The 18,024-nt window shown below is 46.6% G+C and overlaps 1 protein-coding gene across 2 annotated transcripts in view; it reads right to left on the reverse strand.

Annotated features, from left to right (window-relative positions):
* The window catches only part of LOC140426151 (dihydropyrimidine dehydrogenase [NADP(+)]-like), a 1,098,238-nt gene that overhangs the window by 426,427 nt on the left and 653,787 nt on the right, over positions 1-18,024 (reverse strand). For both annotated transcript variants that reach the window (XM_072510567.1, XM_072510568.1), the window contains one exon: positions 14,212-14,427. In XM_072510567.1, coding sequence (XP_072366668.1) covers positions 14,212-14,427 — 216 coding nt within the window. The remainder of the gene's footprint in view (positions 1-14,211; positions 14,428-18,024) is intronic.

Raw genomic sequence — 18,024 nt, forward strand, 5'->3', positions numbered from 1 at the left:
AAAAAGAACTGAAGAACATGTACTAAATTTCCCCCAAAAAAGCAAAGTTCATTCGAACATATTCGAGCCAGAAATTACCGCAGTATTCAGCTGTCAATCTACTTGCATGACAAGGGAGTAACCATGTCTGTAGGATAGGATAATAAAATTTCAAGCAGATGTTCAGGCAGAGCTTTAATTCTCATTTAAGTCCCTTGGTAAGCATTTCATTTTGTCTTCGTATGCGAGCAATGCGAATCACACTTCATCAAAAGTGTATTCTGCAATGTTACTAATTCATATTATAGTACATTGATGAAGAAACAACCTTTGTCAGATAAAAATGATCAAAATTTAAAATGTCAGAGTATTATAGCTCACAGATGTTGTGATGCTCTCAATTTGCCCCAGTTAATAACAACGTAGGCAGATTGATAGATCTTAGTTTGAAAATTGGCATATCGAAAATTATCTCAAGCAACTTCTTATGGTAACGTATAATTCAGATGTTTGCCATCTACATTTATACAGCACTGATAAGTCTGCATTACCTAATGTTGTGCAATTGGTATTTAACATACTTTCTGTTAAGTACTCACTGGATTATGCAATCATAAATTGCCATCTCTCAGAGAACCCGGGAGGACGAACAGCGCAAGCCGGGTATAACCTGCTTGAACATGGACAACACCCAACGTATTTTGCAATACAGGTTAGAATGAAGGAGGCCGTTCTGCCCACTTGATTTTTTTCAGAAAACCAGGCCTACTGTCCGCCTGTTACAGCATCTGACTAATTCCTAAAGTGTTCTGCCCTCAATCCCTCTAGATGGCAACTCATTCTCGGACTCACTGCACATCCTGGTATCAGTCTTAAATTTGCCTTTCCATGCTCGACCTTCTGCATTATTATGCCCCAACTTTGGTATATCTGAAAGTTGTGTTTCATATTTAATTTGAGGCAGATGCAGAATGATCAGTATGTTATTCATCGACTGCGGAGCTTTCATGCGTTGAATTGTTTTCATTCATTCACAGGGAACACTGGCAAGGAAAGCATTCATTACCCATTCCTAATTGCCCTTAAACGTTCTTGAACTGCTGCAGTACGGGTGTGGTGCAGGTTCATCACAGTGCTATTCCAGGATTTTGACCCAGCGGCAGTGAAGGAACGGCAATTTTGTTCCACGTCAGATTGGTGTGACTTGGAGAGAGATCTTCAGCACGCGGTGTTCCCCTGTCTCTGCTGCTAACGTCCTTCTAGGTGGTCGAGGTCGTGGGTTCGGCAGATACTGTCGGAGAGGCCAGTTGTTGCATTGCATTTTGTAGACGGTACACGGGACAGCCACATCATGCTGATGATGGAGGGCATGAACGTGTATGGTGGCAGGTGGACTGCTGATCAAGCAGATTTCTTTGTCTTACAAGGTTCAGGCTTCTTGAGTGTTGTAGGATCTGCACCCATCCAAGCAGGTAGAGGGTATTCCATTACACTCTTGACTTGTGCCTTATAGATGGTGGACATGCTTTGGAGGTCATGTAAGATCCAGGGCGCGATCCAATGGCCACATTGCACCCGAAAAGCAGCTCGCTGCAGCGCACGGTGGGTGATAAAATCCGGGAGACCCCGCTCCCGGGAATCTACCCGTCTTGCGAGACATTGCGATTTAAATCCCACCCACTGTCGGCAGAATCACTATTTCGCAAATCTGCATATTAAAGCGAGACAGCTAGTCTTGTAGCCATCTCAGATGGCCACCTGCAAAGGACCATGGGAATTATGGCCAACCCAGGACTCAGACAGACTCAGAGCTTGTGTGTGTATTTGCAACCCAGATAGCTAGACGCGATTGAAACCCCCGCTCGTTTGCATTCTAATGGCCCATTTCCCCAGAACAAAAGAACTGTGCTCAGGTAACTGATACAGATACAGACTAATCGGCGCCACTCCCTTTACTCAGGGAGCCCAAACAGCCAAGGTCAATGACCGCTAAGGACACGCCCAGCCATCAAGGCACCCGTCCCTTTATTGGCCAAAATCGAAGGCAGTGATCAAAGCCTGTCGAATTATTGGGTCCAAGTTAAGGACTGCCCCAAAGAGCGCGAAATCCCAGAGGGACAAGAAGAGACACAGCCATGCGCTCGGTCTCTCTTGGATCCGGCCTATGCCAACCCAAGTGCAGCATAACGACTAGACAGACAAGTTCAAGACCAACGATCGCTACCAGACGGATGAGCTCAGCAGAAACAGAGCCACTTTTTCCAGTTATTGTAGTTGTTAGGTGTAGTTTAACTTGTAGTATTTTTTGTTGCATGTCAAAGTAATCCTTGTGTGTAAATAAACCATCTTTGAAATTGAACTGACTAACTGGTTATGTGGTCCTTTGATCGATATCCGGTAAAGCCTTGTGGTGGTATCATTTGATACCTGGCGACTCTAAAGAGCATCATTATTAATTGGCAACATTACTCCGGTGCCGATTGGCAACAGACTCACTGTAATGTGCAGATTCCGGAGGTATCTCAGGCTTTGGGATTCATCCCCTTCGTCTCGGAGACCTCGGGTGAGCACCGTTTAGTACTGGTCCCCACAAACGAGGGGCGACCTGATAGAGGTCTACAAAGTTATGAGGGGCATAGACATAGCGGACAGTCAGAGACTTTATCCCACGGTAGAGGGGTCAATTACTTGGGGGGATAGGTTTAAGGTGCGAGGGGCAAGGTTTAGAGGAGATGTATGAGGCAAGCTTTTTTACACAGATGCCTGGAACTCGCTCCCGGAGGAGGTGGTGGAAGCAGGGACAATAGTGACGTTTAAGGGGCATCTTGACAAATACATGAGTAGGATGGGAATAGAGGGATACGGACCCTGGAAGTGGAGAAGATTTTAGTTTAGACAGGCAGCATGGTTGGCGCAGGCTTGGAGGGCCGAAGGGCCTGTTCCTGTGCTGTACTTTTCTTTGTTCTTTGGTACTCGTGGGGGTCTTCCATGGGATTGGAGGCCCCCAGCTGCATACACTTTGGACAGCGTGGCACCCTGCACTGTGTGGTAGTCACCACTGCTGTATTGTATATACCTCATACGAGGGGTATTACGGTAAGGCCCCTGTACTACAGGTACGGGGTAGATCCATGCCTACTGGCTCCGCCCAGTAGGCGGAGTATAAATGTGTGGGCTCTCCGAGCTGCAGCCATTTCGGCTACACAGCGGGAGGCTACACATCTCTGCGCAAGAAAGCCTCGATTACACTCTACTCTCGTCTCGTCGTAATTGATAGTGCATCACCACCTGGGCACTGTGGCAGTGCCAGCCTGACACCACCAGATGGGTGCCATCCTGACACTGCCACAGTGCCCAGGTGGCACTGCCAGCTGGCAGGGGATCTGTGTAGGTGCCAGTTTGAAGCTGACATTTTTGAACATGCGCAATAGGGCCAGAGGTGCCCTGTGTGGGTGTTGCAGGGGTTGGGGACTCGCCCATAGTGTATTCGGGCTGGGGGCGGCGGAGGTCGCTTGGGGAGCCTCAGAGATCGAGGCGCCATTTAAAAATATCCCAATTCCTATTAGCATCCCATGCATTTCATTTCTCTCCATAATCTCTATGTATTTTATTTCTGTGCCAAACCATAGGATTTCTCCTACACATTTCAATCCTGTCTATTCTTGTCTCACTGGCCCTACCGGTCTCCTGGCATCACTCCCCTCACCAACAATACTGCTGCTTTCTTCCGCTTCTTTTATTGCTCCCCCAGTCCTATTATCAGCATTCTCGGAAACTATTTTGTTTTGTTTATTCCTACTGCCAATTATCTCTTTCTGCCACCCCAAATAAAACTTTGAACGCTGCTTTCTCTCATTCCCCACATTAGTACAACTGAACACCCAGTTCGCCAATCTCGCACCACTCTTCGAACACAGTAAATTATCCCTACTTTCGCTAATTGCTCATTCCCCACCTTATTCTGTCTGAGTACAGCTGCTGCAGTTTGAATCAATTCTCCAATCCATTTCAGTGCCACCTCTCAATTTCCTTCAATTTGTTTCCACTCCAGTGGTTAAGTGAGGCCTTGTGCTGCAGTGGGTAGCATCCTTGCCTCTGAACCGGAAGCACTGTGTTTGAGTCCAAGGTACATGACGTGGCCAATCAGGTTGAGTATCAACCTGTAGGTCCTTCCTTTCCTTTTTTTTTATTTATGGGAGGAGGGCATCTCAGGCTGGGCCAGCATTTATTGCCCATCTCTAATTGCCTTTGAACTGAGAGGCTTGCTCGGCCATTTCAGGGGTCATTATTGCTGTAGCTCTGGAGTGACATCTTTGCCAGGCCAGACCAGGTAAGGACAGCAGATTTCCTTCCCTAAAGCACATTAGTGAACGAGATGGGTGTTAATGACAATCGACAATGGTTTCATGGTCATTGTTAGACCAAATGACACCATCTGCCATGGTGGGATTCCAACCCAGGTCCTAACAGCCTTACACCCAGTCTCTGAATTATTAGTCCAATGACAATTCCACTAAGCCACTGCCTCGCACGCCAATGGCACATGATGGGGGAGATTCCTGGTAAATCGTGTGATGGAAAGGAAGTTGAAGTTGAATCACTATGCATTGTTCCAAACTGCAATATGCATGTAAAAGGGGCATGTTGCCACAGCAACTCAACCTCCGAGTAAACTGTAACATACAATCACCACCAATGCTTAAAACACCACTGTATAGTACACACCTCCTCCCAGTCCCACAACATTTATACTGTGGTCCACTCCAATCCCTGCCCAGCTAACTAACGTCCACAACTTCATCCTGTTGAAAATGATCTTCCATCCTTAGTTCACCTCAGTATCTCTTCTTTCAGACCAACAGGGCAGCACAGGAGCATTGTGGACAGCACAATTGCTTCACAGCTCCAGGGTCCCAGGTTCGATTCCCGGCTTGGGTCACTGTCTGTGCGGAATCTGCACATCCTCCCCGTGTCTGCGTGGGTTTCCTCCGGGTGCTCCGGTTTCCTCCCACAGTCCAAAGATGTGCAGGTTAGGTGGATTGGTCATATGCTAAATTGCCCTTAGTGTCCAAAATTGCCCTTAGTGTTGGGTGGGGTTACTGGGTTATGGGGATAGGGTGGAGGTGTTGACCTTGGGTAGGATGCTCTTTCCAAGAGCCGGTGCAGACTCGATGGGCCGAATGGCCTCCTTCTGCACTGTAAATTCTATGTTAAACAGTGATTCCCGCTGTCTATCACTTAAAGTTAGCATGGAAAGGTGGAAAGAGAGCTAGAAGGAGACTTACTGGTGCTGCATGAGATACACAATTAAGGAAGAGACTACAGAGCTGCTGGTAACTGACTGCCTTGGCAATAAGATGTTGGGACTAATTGATGAGAAGTACAAGACTTGAATTGCCAGGAACAGAAACATCTTGCCCGGAATTCTCCAGTCCCGCCAGCATCACACCTCCGCCCGTGGGTTTCCTGGTGGCGTGGGGTGGCTTCAGTGGGAAGTCCTGTTGACAGCGCCAGGAGCAGAGAATCCCGCCGCCAAAAAACACGAGGCAAGCGAAGCCGGAGAATTCCTCCCGTAATGTGGAAATTCCTGTGAGTCACAATGTGTGATAACAGGAAGGGATATATCGGGTGAGAAGGCATACATGTAACATAACAGGCGCGATTTAACTGGAAAAAATTCCCGCTTTGGGCGCGAATAGCAGGGTGTTTCTCAGAGCCTGCAGTGCCGAGAACGACCTCGCTTATCAAACGCTATCAAACGCCCTAACTCCAGTTCCCTCACCACTTGCTGGTGAATGTTGTACTGTTCCTTACTGGCCTTAATAGATTTCCCAGCTACTTTCACCTCGCTTCTTGCTGGCCTTAATAGATTTCCTAGCTACTGTCACCTTCTTCATTGTGCTTGCTTTTTTTCTTTCGTTCCTTCGCTTTGATGTAGCTGGGCTGCTTTTCATTTAGATTAGGGTCGCAAACTTTTAATTCATTTTCTATCTGCTGTAGTTTTCGGTTGAGTTTATCCAACTCTTTTCTCTTCACTCTTAGTTCTTCTTCCGCTGTGCCTTGTCTTACTTTCTTGCTGATTATAGTTTTATTGTTTGCTTGTAGTTCATTCCTAAAACTTTCAAAGAACTTCTCATTACACTACAAAAGGATGGATTGCAACCCGAGTCTTGTTGCCTTCAACTCTTCATTTAGTCTATTAGGGTCCTCTGTTGCCCTCTTTCTGCGTGCCCTCCGTGCCTTCTTCCTGGGATTTTTCAGGGCTTCGCCCTCTCAGGGATGCTTTACTACCCACTCTGAGTTTGGCGTTGCATCTTCCTTGAGGCCTTATTAGCACCTCTGAGCTCCAGTCTTTTCTCATACTGGAGGTCCTAATTGCCTCCTTTGAGGTCTTCATTGCCTACTTTGAGATCTTGCATTGCTTATGGATCTCCTTTTGAGAGTTGTCCGCTATCTGGGGTCTTCTCTGATTTTCCTATCCCTTGCATTTAGTTCCCCCTTGTGGTTGTTGCATTAAATGTTGTACAACGTTAAATGCATTACCGCTTTAAGACTGTCATTTTTTTTTAATTGCTAGCAGCTGTCGGTTCTCTGTGCTTTTCCCACACTTTTGAAATTTTGGCGGGAACCTGCAGCTCCTCCTTCTGGTCCTTTTGAAAACGCCTTTTTTTTGGTAGGAGACTTTCTCAGCGATTTCTGCCGTTTTATTTCTTTTAGCTGTCTGGAAATTCTGTTCTTTTTCTCCTTTTTTTGATGCGCCTGGTTTTCCTCGTTAACTTTCCCGCAAGATACAGCGCTGCCCGTTCGGGACATTTAAAAAAAAATTCAACTTCTTTACTTTTCTTTCAAACAAATGGAGACATTTGGCTGGATTCTCCGTTCCTGAGACTATGTGTTGACGCCGGGTCAGGATTCGTGGACTTCCACGACAGCAAAACTGGCGCCGCACCTGGACCGATTCAGCGACTGTTGAGGGATTAGCACCGACACCACGTGGAACACAATCGATTCCAATGAGAAACGGTGCAGGATTAGCGATTGACACTCAGGAGGACGACATTCTGCAACCGCATATACAAACTTCAGTCCCCGTCCCAGCCAACAAGTTGGCATTGGTTGCGCTTGAGCGTTCCCATACAGCTGTTGGGTCGGCTGGGGTGAGGGGGCACCTCGGGGGAGGTGACCTGTGGGGACAACCTTACGACGCATGGCCTTAAGTTCACAGTGGGCAGTCAGCGGCATGTGCAGCTGCATGGCTGCCTTGCAGGCTGCGGCAATGGTGTTCCATGCCTGTCCACTCCGACTCCACAGCCCACCTCCTGGCCATCCCTCCGCTACTCCTCCCCAGCCCTTCCAGGAGCCCCCAGGCAGCGGCAGAACTGTCAGCAAACTATGGCGATGTTGGACACTTTCCGTACTCTCTCAGCAGCCACAGCCCCGTTTCACAATTTTTAAAAGCACAAGTGAACCTCGTCATCAGGAATTCGGCCCATTGGAGGTGGAGAATCGTGGAGGCCCCGGGATATACTGGGTCGGCCCCGTTAATGATTTGCTAACAGTGTTTACTGTACGTGCATTCTGGAATGTATTGACGCCGCTGTCGAGGCGATGGAGAATTGCGATTTGGCATGAAATCAGCAAGCACTGACATTTCAGCGTCGGAACCGATTCTCCGCCATGTCGCCATTCCCGATTCTGGCATCGGCTGACAGAGAATCCCGCCCCTTGTCTTTGAAAAACCTCAGAGCCTCACGGCCTGCAGTCCACCAGTGCAGGGATCGCTACCCGGACCCCCTACCGGCTCTGCTTGGATCGGGAGATGAGAGTCTCAGCCTCTTCATTTTCTCGCCCTTCTGGGACAGGCCGTGCAGTTACCTTCGTGTATTTTCCCCCTTTTTACTTTAAACGCTGCTGTTTGGTCGCTTTTCTTTCTCTCTCTCTTCAAAAAAACTCTGCAGCAGCTCTTCAATTTTTTTAAACTTATGTTTTACTTGCTCTCGAGGGCTTATGTCTCTTCATTTTAATTTTCTATATCTTTTCATAGAACATACAGTGCAGAAGGACGCCCTTCGGTCCATCGAGTCTGCACCGACTCACTTAAGCTCTCACTTCCACCCTATCCCCGTAACCCAATAACCCCTCCTAACCTTTTTGGACACTCAGGGCAATTTATCATGGCCAATCCACCTAACCTGCACGTCTTTGGACTGTGCGAGGAAACCGGAGCACCTGGAGGAAACCCACGCAGTCACGGGTGAACGCGCAGATTCCGCACAGACAGTGACCCAAGCCGGGAATCGAACCTGGGACCCTGGTTCTGTGAAGCCATAGTGCTAACCACTATGCTATCGTGCTGCCCCTTTCAAACCTCTTGACTCGCCGACCACACCGGGCTCACTACTTTGTTTGCCCCTCAGGGTCTACCTCGACAGCTCCCTCTGACTCGAATCACCCAAAAAACAGGCACTCAGGTGAATATCCCTTTTTTCAAAACTTCAATCAAATAGGATGCTCAGAGGTAGGCTATGCCATCACACTTTATCCACCTCGCCGCCAATATGAAGTTATGTAGTTGCACTTCAGGCGTCGTCAAGATACTTCAGGCTTCGTTAGGAACAAATTGCATTTATTGACAAAGGGAAACTATGCACGGGGTCTGCCCTGGAGCCATGGCTTCCAGATGTATTCTGCCCAAGAGAGGACTCCACCCTCAGGGGTCATCACCTTCTCTTGGTCCCCATTGGTCCCTCAAGCCAGGTGACCCCTGTCTGCCATACTGTCTTAAGGAGACAGACACCACAATCACGACAGACAAGCATTAGATAATGGCTTTACAAATATCAGCCTCACACCACACTATTACATTGCTTTAATTGGTCTATTCCCATTATGGCAACACAGCTTATCCACTGGGTTATGTATTCTCAAAATGTTTAGACTAGGAAATATACTTACCATACCAAAGCACAGAAGGAGACCAAAGCACAAAAGGAGACCATTCAGTTGAACCTGCTTGCGCTAGTTCTTTGGCTGTCCAATTAGTCCAGCTCCCTTGTTCTTTCCCCACTGACCGTCAATTTCTCCTTTTAGTTTATATATCCGGTTGTCTTTTGAAGGGAATGTGGTTCCGTCACCCTTCCAGTGTATTGTAAAAGGAGATTTTGTAAAAGGGAGTATTAAAAGAATGGGGGTTACATGGAATAAGAGATTTGACGAACGGTCATACGGACTCAAAATGTGATCAGCTTCTCTCTCCACGGATGCTGCCAGACCTTTTCAGCATTTTTGTTTTCACTTCAGATTTCCAGCATCCTCAGTACTTTGCCTTTATTTTCGGGATTACATGGAGATTGATTTCAAAATTGCACAGGCTATTGAAACTAGGTGCTGCACAATATAGTCCTCTGTGGTTAAGAAGGAGCTGTTCCATCTCTTCAGAACCATAAATTCTAATGCAGAAAGCAAACACAGCTTGAGGTTACTCTGAGCTCTCTGTTATACTCCAAGGAGCAACTGCAATGCTCTGCTTTCTACTGCCTCAAGGTCTCAGGTGGCCCAACATCTTCGGTACCAGAAAACTTTATGGATTCTGTGGCCTGGTCAAGGCACTATTCAGCTTCAACAAGGCGTCTGGGGATTTGAGCTTAACTGAGCTTGCATCCCATCTATTGAGTTTATTCCTGTCACATACGGTTTAGATATGGTGATAAGTCAACAAACAGCTCTAGGTCCTTTCAACTTTCACCTTGGAAAATGCGAATCTCTTTCATGGCGTACTCAGTCCTATTTTTAGTTTTCGTATTTAGTACCTAATTGTAGTTGCCATCTGTCAGCTAGATGAAAACCGTACCACGATTAGCTTCCTGGAAGGCACAGATTTAAAGTGATTTGCAAAAGAAGCAACTGTGACGTGAAAAAAAACTTTTTCACACAGCCAGTGCTTCGAGTCTAGAAGGCTTTGGCTAGAAGTGTGGCGGAGTCAGGTTCAATTGAGGCATTCAAGAGGACATTAGATGATTACTGTATTGAAACCAAGTGCAGGGGTACGGGGGAAAGGCAGGGGAATGGCACTGAGTCACGATTTGTTTTTGGAGAGCCGGTGCAGACACGATCGGCCAAATGGCCTACGTCTGCGTCCTAACAGTGAAGAACTTGGCTGAGCCCTCAAGGTCCGCAGGATCCTGTAGTTTGATGTCACCAATTAATTTAGTTACCTTTTATTGAGACTTAAATATCATATCAATTAAGCATAACAGGAAGTGGGGCACTCCATTCAATACCACCCCTTCCTAGTAACATCAAGAGGAGACACTTGATCAGATCAGATTACCTGCTTCCGCAATCTCCACTGATTTATTTCAGAGCACGCCCTTTCTTTGTGTACATGTTTCCTCCCGCAGTATGCACTATCTTACATTTATCCACACTAATCCACACCTGCTATTCTTGATTTCATGTGCTTAATTGGGCCAGATCCTTTCAAATGGTAGCAATTTCCATTATTTAATTGACTGAAAAAGATAAGCGGGCTTCCAGCTGGTAAGTTTCAGCAACACGTCTGCCCAAATGAGGCATAAGCAAATGGGGTGGGCTCGCTGCCAGAACAATAATATGGGCGACATTGACAAAATGGGACAGGCACACAGGCAGTCAATGCGATGGTCGTGGAGGTGAGCATGGAGAGAGAGCAACCAGTAGCTGCCAACAACAACTTGCATTTATATAGTGGCACTAACGTAAGGAAACATTCCAAGGCGCTTCACAGGACTGTTACTAAACAATGCGACAGCAACTCACATAAAGAGATATTAGGGTGGACGAAGAAAAGGATGGCCAAAGAGTCAAGTTTTAAAAGGCAGAGGGATAGGGAAGCAGAGGTTGGGAATTGCAGAGCTTAGGGCCCAGGCACAGCCACTGATGGCGACTTGAGCACCTTGATTGTTGCTGCAGCAGCACTGATCCAGGCAAGTGGAGAGTATTCCATCACACTCCTGGCTGTGCCTTATAGATGGTGGACAGGCTTTATGGAGACATGAGGTGAGTTACTCACCACAGAATCCCCAGCCTCTGATCTGCTCTTGTAACCACAGTATTTATATGGCTGGTCCAGTTCAGTTTCTGGTTAATGATAACTATCAATCCTGGGGGGAGGTTACCATTTCACCAGTTGGAACTATATTGCTGTTCCTTGGATCACTGGATCAAAATCCTACAACTCCCTCCCTAACAGCACTGTGGGTGTACCTAAACCACGTGGACTGCAACAGTTTAAGAAAGCGACTCACCACCACCTTCTTAGGGGCAATTAGAGATTGCCAATAAATGCTGGCCCAGCCAACATCTCAAACGTAAATCCAAGAGGAGTGAGATGGTGGTTCGGGTGAAGACATAATGGTTGCAGGGCTGAGTGAGACTTCAAGATGGTGGTCTGGGGAAGATGGATCGTGCGGAATTTACCTGTTAGCTTGTTGGGACTGGAGGAAACCCTTCTGCTCCTTCTTGTCCCTGGTTGCTGTAAAGGCATTCCCCTTATGGATCAAGTCCTTCTCACTGCCTTTTACCTGCCAGGTTTCCTGAGCTCTGCGAACTGGCCAATGTGAGTTATATACCATTAAAATACAGCTACAAAGGTGCCGGAGAAGATTTCAGCAACTGAAGAACTTCCTGAAAGCAGATGGTTAATCATTTCCCTCCATGCCCCCTACCCGACCTTTGTTAAGTCTGGAAATGGGTGGATTCCAACATGAGAAGTTGATGGAGCCTTCAGTTTTTTTCGTAAATGCTTTTTGTGATAAATTTACACTCAGCCCTGTGATGTTAATGCTCAGAAACAGAAACATTCTCATCGCAAATGGACAGCAGAAGAAAGATTATCTAAGTTCCCCAGAAAGATGATGTAAGTTCATTTCAAATGCAATCTGTACAGGAATCCTGAGGGCAATTAACTTATTCCTATCTAGATTGTCCACTATTTGTCCACTGTTGGACTTTAACCATGTTGTAAGACTTCTTACTGCACTATTTAAAAGACAGAAGTGTAATCTCACGCAGGCAGAACTATTATCCCTTCTGATCAGAAAAGGCCTAAATATAAAAAGTTGCCATAATCATTATGAAATATCTAAAATATTAAAATATTACTGGGGCTGATACAGTAAGCCAAATGCTATTGATATTTGAAACTAAATCGAAATCATTGAAAGTAGTCTCTTCTCTTCTTATCTTTTTTGAGCTCTCTGTTTTCTGGCTCAGTTTTGCTATTTTCATTTCTGGAATAACATCCAAACAATATCATATAATGCTGCAACCCAAAAAGAGGGCCATTCAGACCACTGGACTGGAGTTGGAGGCGCAGGGACTGGGGAAATAGGGTACAACCAGACTGGAATGGTTGCCTCATACATTGCTGCCACCCTGGGAAGGTGGAAAACCAAACTGGGTGCCCACACCACCAAGGAGGGAGCCCATTTTTATATATAAAGGCCCACATACGGACAATTTTGCAGCCTCCCAGGCACCTTGCTGCCAATTAAGCTGCCCCTGCTGTGTGCAGAGACCACCTACTCAATGGAAACGGATGCTTTGTGTCCCAATGAAGGGGCTGCAGGTAGGTAATGCCGCATCCGCACCCCAAACAATTTTCCGGAGAAGTTACCCCTCTGCTCCAGGGGGTCTCCGAGCTTCTTCCCTCACCAATGGTGATTTTCATGAATACTTCCCACCTGTCTCAGAGGCGCCCACCACTCCCAGTGGGGCTGTGGGGGCTTCTGGTCCTCTGATTGGGCCAACAGCATTGTGAGACCAACTCAGGGAAGAACATGTCGGTGGGCACATGCCAGCAAGTGTGGGCTCGGTGTCCCAAAGCCCAGGGTAAAACCCAGCCCATCTTGGCTCTGCCAGTTCTTTGGCAAATCTCTCCAATTCGTCCAAATGATCTGCTCTTTTCCCAATCTCCGACAAATGTTTCTGTCTCTTTTGAATGTGACTATTGAATCTGTTTCCACCACACATTCAGGCAGTGCACTGTACTTGCTCTGTAAAAAAATGGTTTCTGCATATTATGTTACGGGACAGGGTTTAGAGAACCCCAAAGTGTATCATGGAGTTCACCTGACCCACAACTGTTAATAGATTGTGGTATGGGGAGCACACGGCCCACTCTACAGGTGTGGTACAGCAGAAATGGAAAAGTATTTTTTAAAGCAAAACAATGTTTATTCTATGACCTCAAGTGAACCTTTTTAAAACATACAGTGAACATCTTAGCAACCATCAATTCAAATACAACCCCCCCAAAGAATACAACACTAAGTAATCCTTAATAACTTCCCAAACAACATCCAGAAGACAAAAGAAACAACTTTTAACAGAAGCACATCAGGTTTACATTCACTACTGAAAACATTTATAATTCCGAATTATCAAGATCAAGAGATAGTCTTTTCATGGCAGAGAGATCAACAGTACACCTGCTTTGTCTGGCTTCAGCTCCAACACTGAAAACAAAACTAAAACAACACAGACACACCCAAGCTTTTCTCAAAGTGAAACTAAAATGCAGAGCCAGAGCTCAGCTGCACCTACACTCTGACGTCACTGCAGTAACATGAGCAGCCAAACATTTCTTAAAGCGACATTCTCATGACAGTTACCTCTGAGTATTTTTTGTCATTGTGCTTTTATCAGGGTTCTCTGATCTCTGACCCTTCTGCCACTCAAAACAATTTCATCTTTATTTACTCCATCAACACAATTCAGGATTTTGAACAGCTCTGTCATATTTCCTCTTAATCGCTTCTAATCTAAAGGGAACAGATTCAACTTCTCCAGCCTCTCCGCACAACTGAATCCATTTATCCTTGATACCATTATAGTAAATTGCATCTGCAGCCTCTCGAACGCCTTGGCAGCCTTCCCCTAAAGTGGCGTTCAAGAGCTGAACAAAATACTCCAGCTGGGGCCTAACCAATGTTAATCAAGATTAATTTGACAACCTAGGATTTGTGTAAATTCCTGAGTAACTTGAGGTGCAATGTTTTAGTTTATGATATTGCTCTTTTCCACATAATCAGAAAATAAACTGCAAAATACATTTGAAAAGACATAATCCTAACATTTATCGTAACTATTCTCTGGTGCCATTAAGAATCGTCGGTGTTAGAATAATTATATATTTCATGACAGCCGTATAGGTAAATTGGACTTCGGTTCTTCTGTCTTGCATTACCTTACCTTATCGAGGGAGAATGTTTTTGTCAGAGCAAAGGCCCAACCCGCCTCAAAAGCTCTTCGAATCATTGTTGCATTGGTTGTTGTAGGGGCACTTGCCAAACCAAAAGGATTCAGAAATTTCAAACCAGCCATCTCCACACTGATGTCCACCAGATCAATGGGCGTGTAGAAAAGTGGCAGTTCAGGCTCCTCAGAAATATGATAACCATGCAAAGCCTGCAAATTGAAAAAAAAAGAAATGACAAAAATATTAAAGTTGAAAAGAGCAATTTGTTACATAGTAAATTTTGCAATCATTTTAAATTTAGAGACAAAATATTTTTTCATTTATTGCACAATGTCATACCAACACCCAAAATACTTGAAATAAATACTTTACGAGCTTTTTATATTGCACTCATCAGAACAGATACTAGGGGCGGGATTCTCCCGTACCTGGCGGGGCGGGCCGTACCGGCGCCGAGGAGTGGCGTGAACCACTCCGGTGTCGGGCCGCCCAGAAAGAATCTTCCGCACCTTCAGGAGCTAGGCTGGCGTCGGCAAGGTTGGCGCCACGCCAGCCAGCGCGGAAAGGCTTGGCACCGCACCAACCAGCGCCAAAGGGCCTCCGCCGGCCGGTGCGAGTTAGCGCAAGGGCGGGAACGCCAGCGTGTGCTGGCCCAGTGCATGCGCAGGGGGGTTCTTCTCCGCGTCGGCCATGGCGGAGATTGGCAGCAGCCGGCATGGAGGGAAAGAGTGCCCCCATGGTACAGGCCCGCCCGCGGATCGATGGGCCCCGATTGTGGGCCAGGCCACCGTGGGGGCACCCCCCGGGGCCAGATCCCCCCGCGCCACCCAGAGGACTCTGCAGGCCGCCCATAGAGCCAGGTCCTGCCGGTACGGACAATTGCAAACAGCCGGAGGGACGTGCTGTTTGTCATGTCGCTAGGACGCATGACAAACCTGGCATCACACCGGCACTGGAATTATATACCACATAACTCATTTGTGTAGTAGGCAGAACATGCTTTCACTTAATTAATAACCCCACAGTAAAGGAACCTCTAGGTGACACAACAGAACAAAATTTCACATTCAATTTGAGGGTGACAAGTGTGGGTCTAAGACTAGCATCTTAAATTTAAATACAAGGGTATGAAGAAAAGGTTGGTTAAAGAGAACTTGTAAAATAGGATAATAGAAGAGCAGCTGCACGTATTTCAGGAGATATTTCATAATTCTCAGCAAAGATATATTCCATTAGGCAGGAAACATTCTTATGGGAAGGATGCATTATCTGTAGTTAACTAAGGAAGTTAAGGATAGTATTAAATTGGAGGGAAACATTGGAGTATGAGAGATAGTTCGCTAAAAATATAAAAAGCAGAGTAAGAGTTTCCAGAAGTATTTTAAAAAGAAAAATATAATAAGAGGAATATTGGTTCCTTGGAGGGTGAGACTGGGTAATTAATAATGAGAGACAAGGAGGTGGCAGAAGTGTAAAACAGGTATTTTGTGTCTGTCTTCACTGTGGAAGATACAAAAAAAACTTTACCAAGAATAGCTGAAAATCAAGAGGTTGAAAAGGAGGGAGGATCTTAAAACAATCACATCACGAGGGAAAAATTACAACACAAGGCTAACAAGTCCCCTGGACTGGATGGCTTTCATCTTAGGATCTGAGTAGAAGTGGCTGCATAGATAGTAGGTGCATTAGTTATGGTCTTCCAAAATTCCCTAGAGTCTGCAAAAGTCCCAGCAGATTGGAAAATCGCAAATGTGACATCTCTATTCAAGGAAGCAGACAGAAAGCATGAAACAATAGGTCAGCCAGCCTTACATCTGTCAGAGGGGAAAAGCTAGAATCCATTAAGGATATAATAGCAGGACATTTAGGCCAGGATTTTCTGGCCCCAAGCACTATGACGGGTTTTCCGGCAGCAGAGGTGACTCGCCATTGGCTGCCGGGGGGATCTTTCGGTCCCACCGGGGTACCGCTCACGGAGGGGTGGGGGGGGGGAAGGGTGTCGGTGGTGGTCGCCTTTGGCAGATCCTGCCAGTGGGAAGAGACAGAAAAAATCCCAGCCTCAGGAAAACAGCATAAAAATCAGGCAAAGTCAAGAGGGTTTTGTGAAAGTCAAATATTGCTTGGCTAAGTTATTAAAGTTTTTTCAAGAAGTAACAAGTAAGGTGGATAAAGGGAAAGCTGCAGATGTGGTGTACTTAGATTTCTAAAGGCTGCCACATTAAAGGTTATTTCACAAAATAAGTGCTCATATTGTAGAGGCTAAAATATTGGTTAGCTAATGGGAAACAGAGAGTAGGGATAAATGGGTAATTTTTGGGTTGGCAAGTCCCAAATAATGAAATGCCACAGGAATCAGTGCTGGGGCCTCAGCTATTTACGATGCATGTCATTGACTTGGATGAAGGCACTGAATGTAAGGTAGCCAGATTTTCTGATGACACAAAGATAGATAGGGAAGTAACTTGTCAAGGGGATGTAATGATTCTACAAAGGGTTTTTAGATAGGTTAAGTGAGTGTTCAAAATATTAGCAGATGGAATATCACGTGGGAAAATGTGAACTTGCCCACTTTGGCAGGAAAAATAGAAAAGGTGCATATTAGTTATGGAGTGCGATGACAGCATTCTATGGTGCAGAGAGGTCGGGTGTCCTGGTACATGAATCACAAAAAGTTGCTTTTCAGCAAGTGATTATGAAGCCAAAAAAAAATGTTGGCATTTATTGCAAACTGAATAGAATATAAAAGTAGATGAGTGTTGTGATAGTTGTACAACGCCTTAGTGAGACCACAACTGGGGTCATGTGCACAATTTTGGTCTTCTTACGTAAGAAAGGATATAATTGCATTAGAAGTAGTTCAGAAAAAGTTCACTTGACTAATTCCTGGGTTGAAAGGCAAGCTTATGAGGAAAGGTTGAGCAGATTGGGCCGACGCCCATTAGAGTTCAGAGGAATGAGTACTGGTCTTATTGAAATATATAAAATCATACAACATATGTCTGAACATACGGGCTGGGATTCTCCGAAAGCCCGGCCAAGTGTTGACGCCGGAGTCAAAACCGGCGCGAGCAACGCCGGCGTCAATGGGCCTCCACGCCCAGTCATTCTCCCCTTCCTCGAGGGCTAGCACGGCGCCGGAGTGCTGTGCGCTGCTCCGGCACCTAAAGCCGGCCCTACAAGGTTGCCGCGGGTCCGCGCATGCGCGCCATGGCCGATGCGGATCCGCGAATGCGCGCCATGGCCGTCTCTGCACTGCCCCCTGGAAATCATGGCTGAGCCCTACAGGGGCCTGGCACGGAGGAACATAGGCCCCACCCACCCCGGAATGAGCGCGCCCGCCGATCGGCTGCCCCCGATCGTGGACCCCCGGAGTCGGCTCTCCCTGCCCTCCCACCAGGACGGCCCCCGCAACCAAAATGCCGAGGTCCTGCCGGGTAGAGCCATACGATAGAACGATGCCGGCGGGACTTGGCGGAACTTGGCGGGCACTCGGCCCGTTGAGTGCGGAGAATCGCTGCGGGGGCCGCTTTCAATGGCCCCCGACCGGCATTGCAGCGACCGCACCGGCGCGATTGCCGCCGATTCTCCGGCGACTGGAGAATCGGCGGCTCGAAGAACCCCACCCTAGATATTAGGAGCAGGAGTGGACTATTCGGCCCCTCCAGCCCATTCCACCATTTCATAAGATCATGACCAGTCTGATTGAGGCCTCAACTCCAATTTCCCGTCTACCCCGATAACCTTTGATTCCCTTGTCAAGCAAGAATCTATCTATCTCAGCCTTTAAAATATCCAATGACCCTGCC

This window comes from Scyliorhinus torazame, chromosome 7, assembly GCF_047496885.1.
Source record: "Scyliorhinus torazame isolate Kashiwa2021f chromosome 7, sScyTor2.1, whole genome shotgun sequence".
Classification (NCBI taxonomy): domain Eukaryota; kingdom Metazoa; phylum Chordata; class Chondrichthyes; order Carcharhiniformes; family Scyliorhinidae; genus Scyliorhinus; species Scyliorhinus torazame.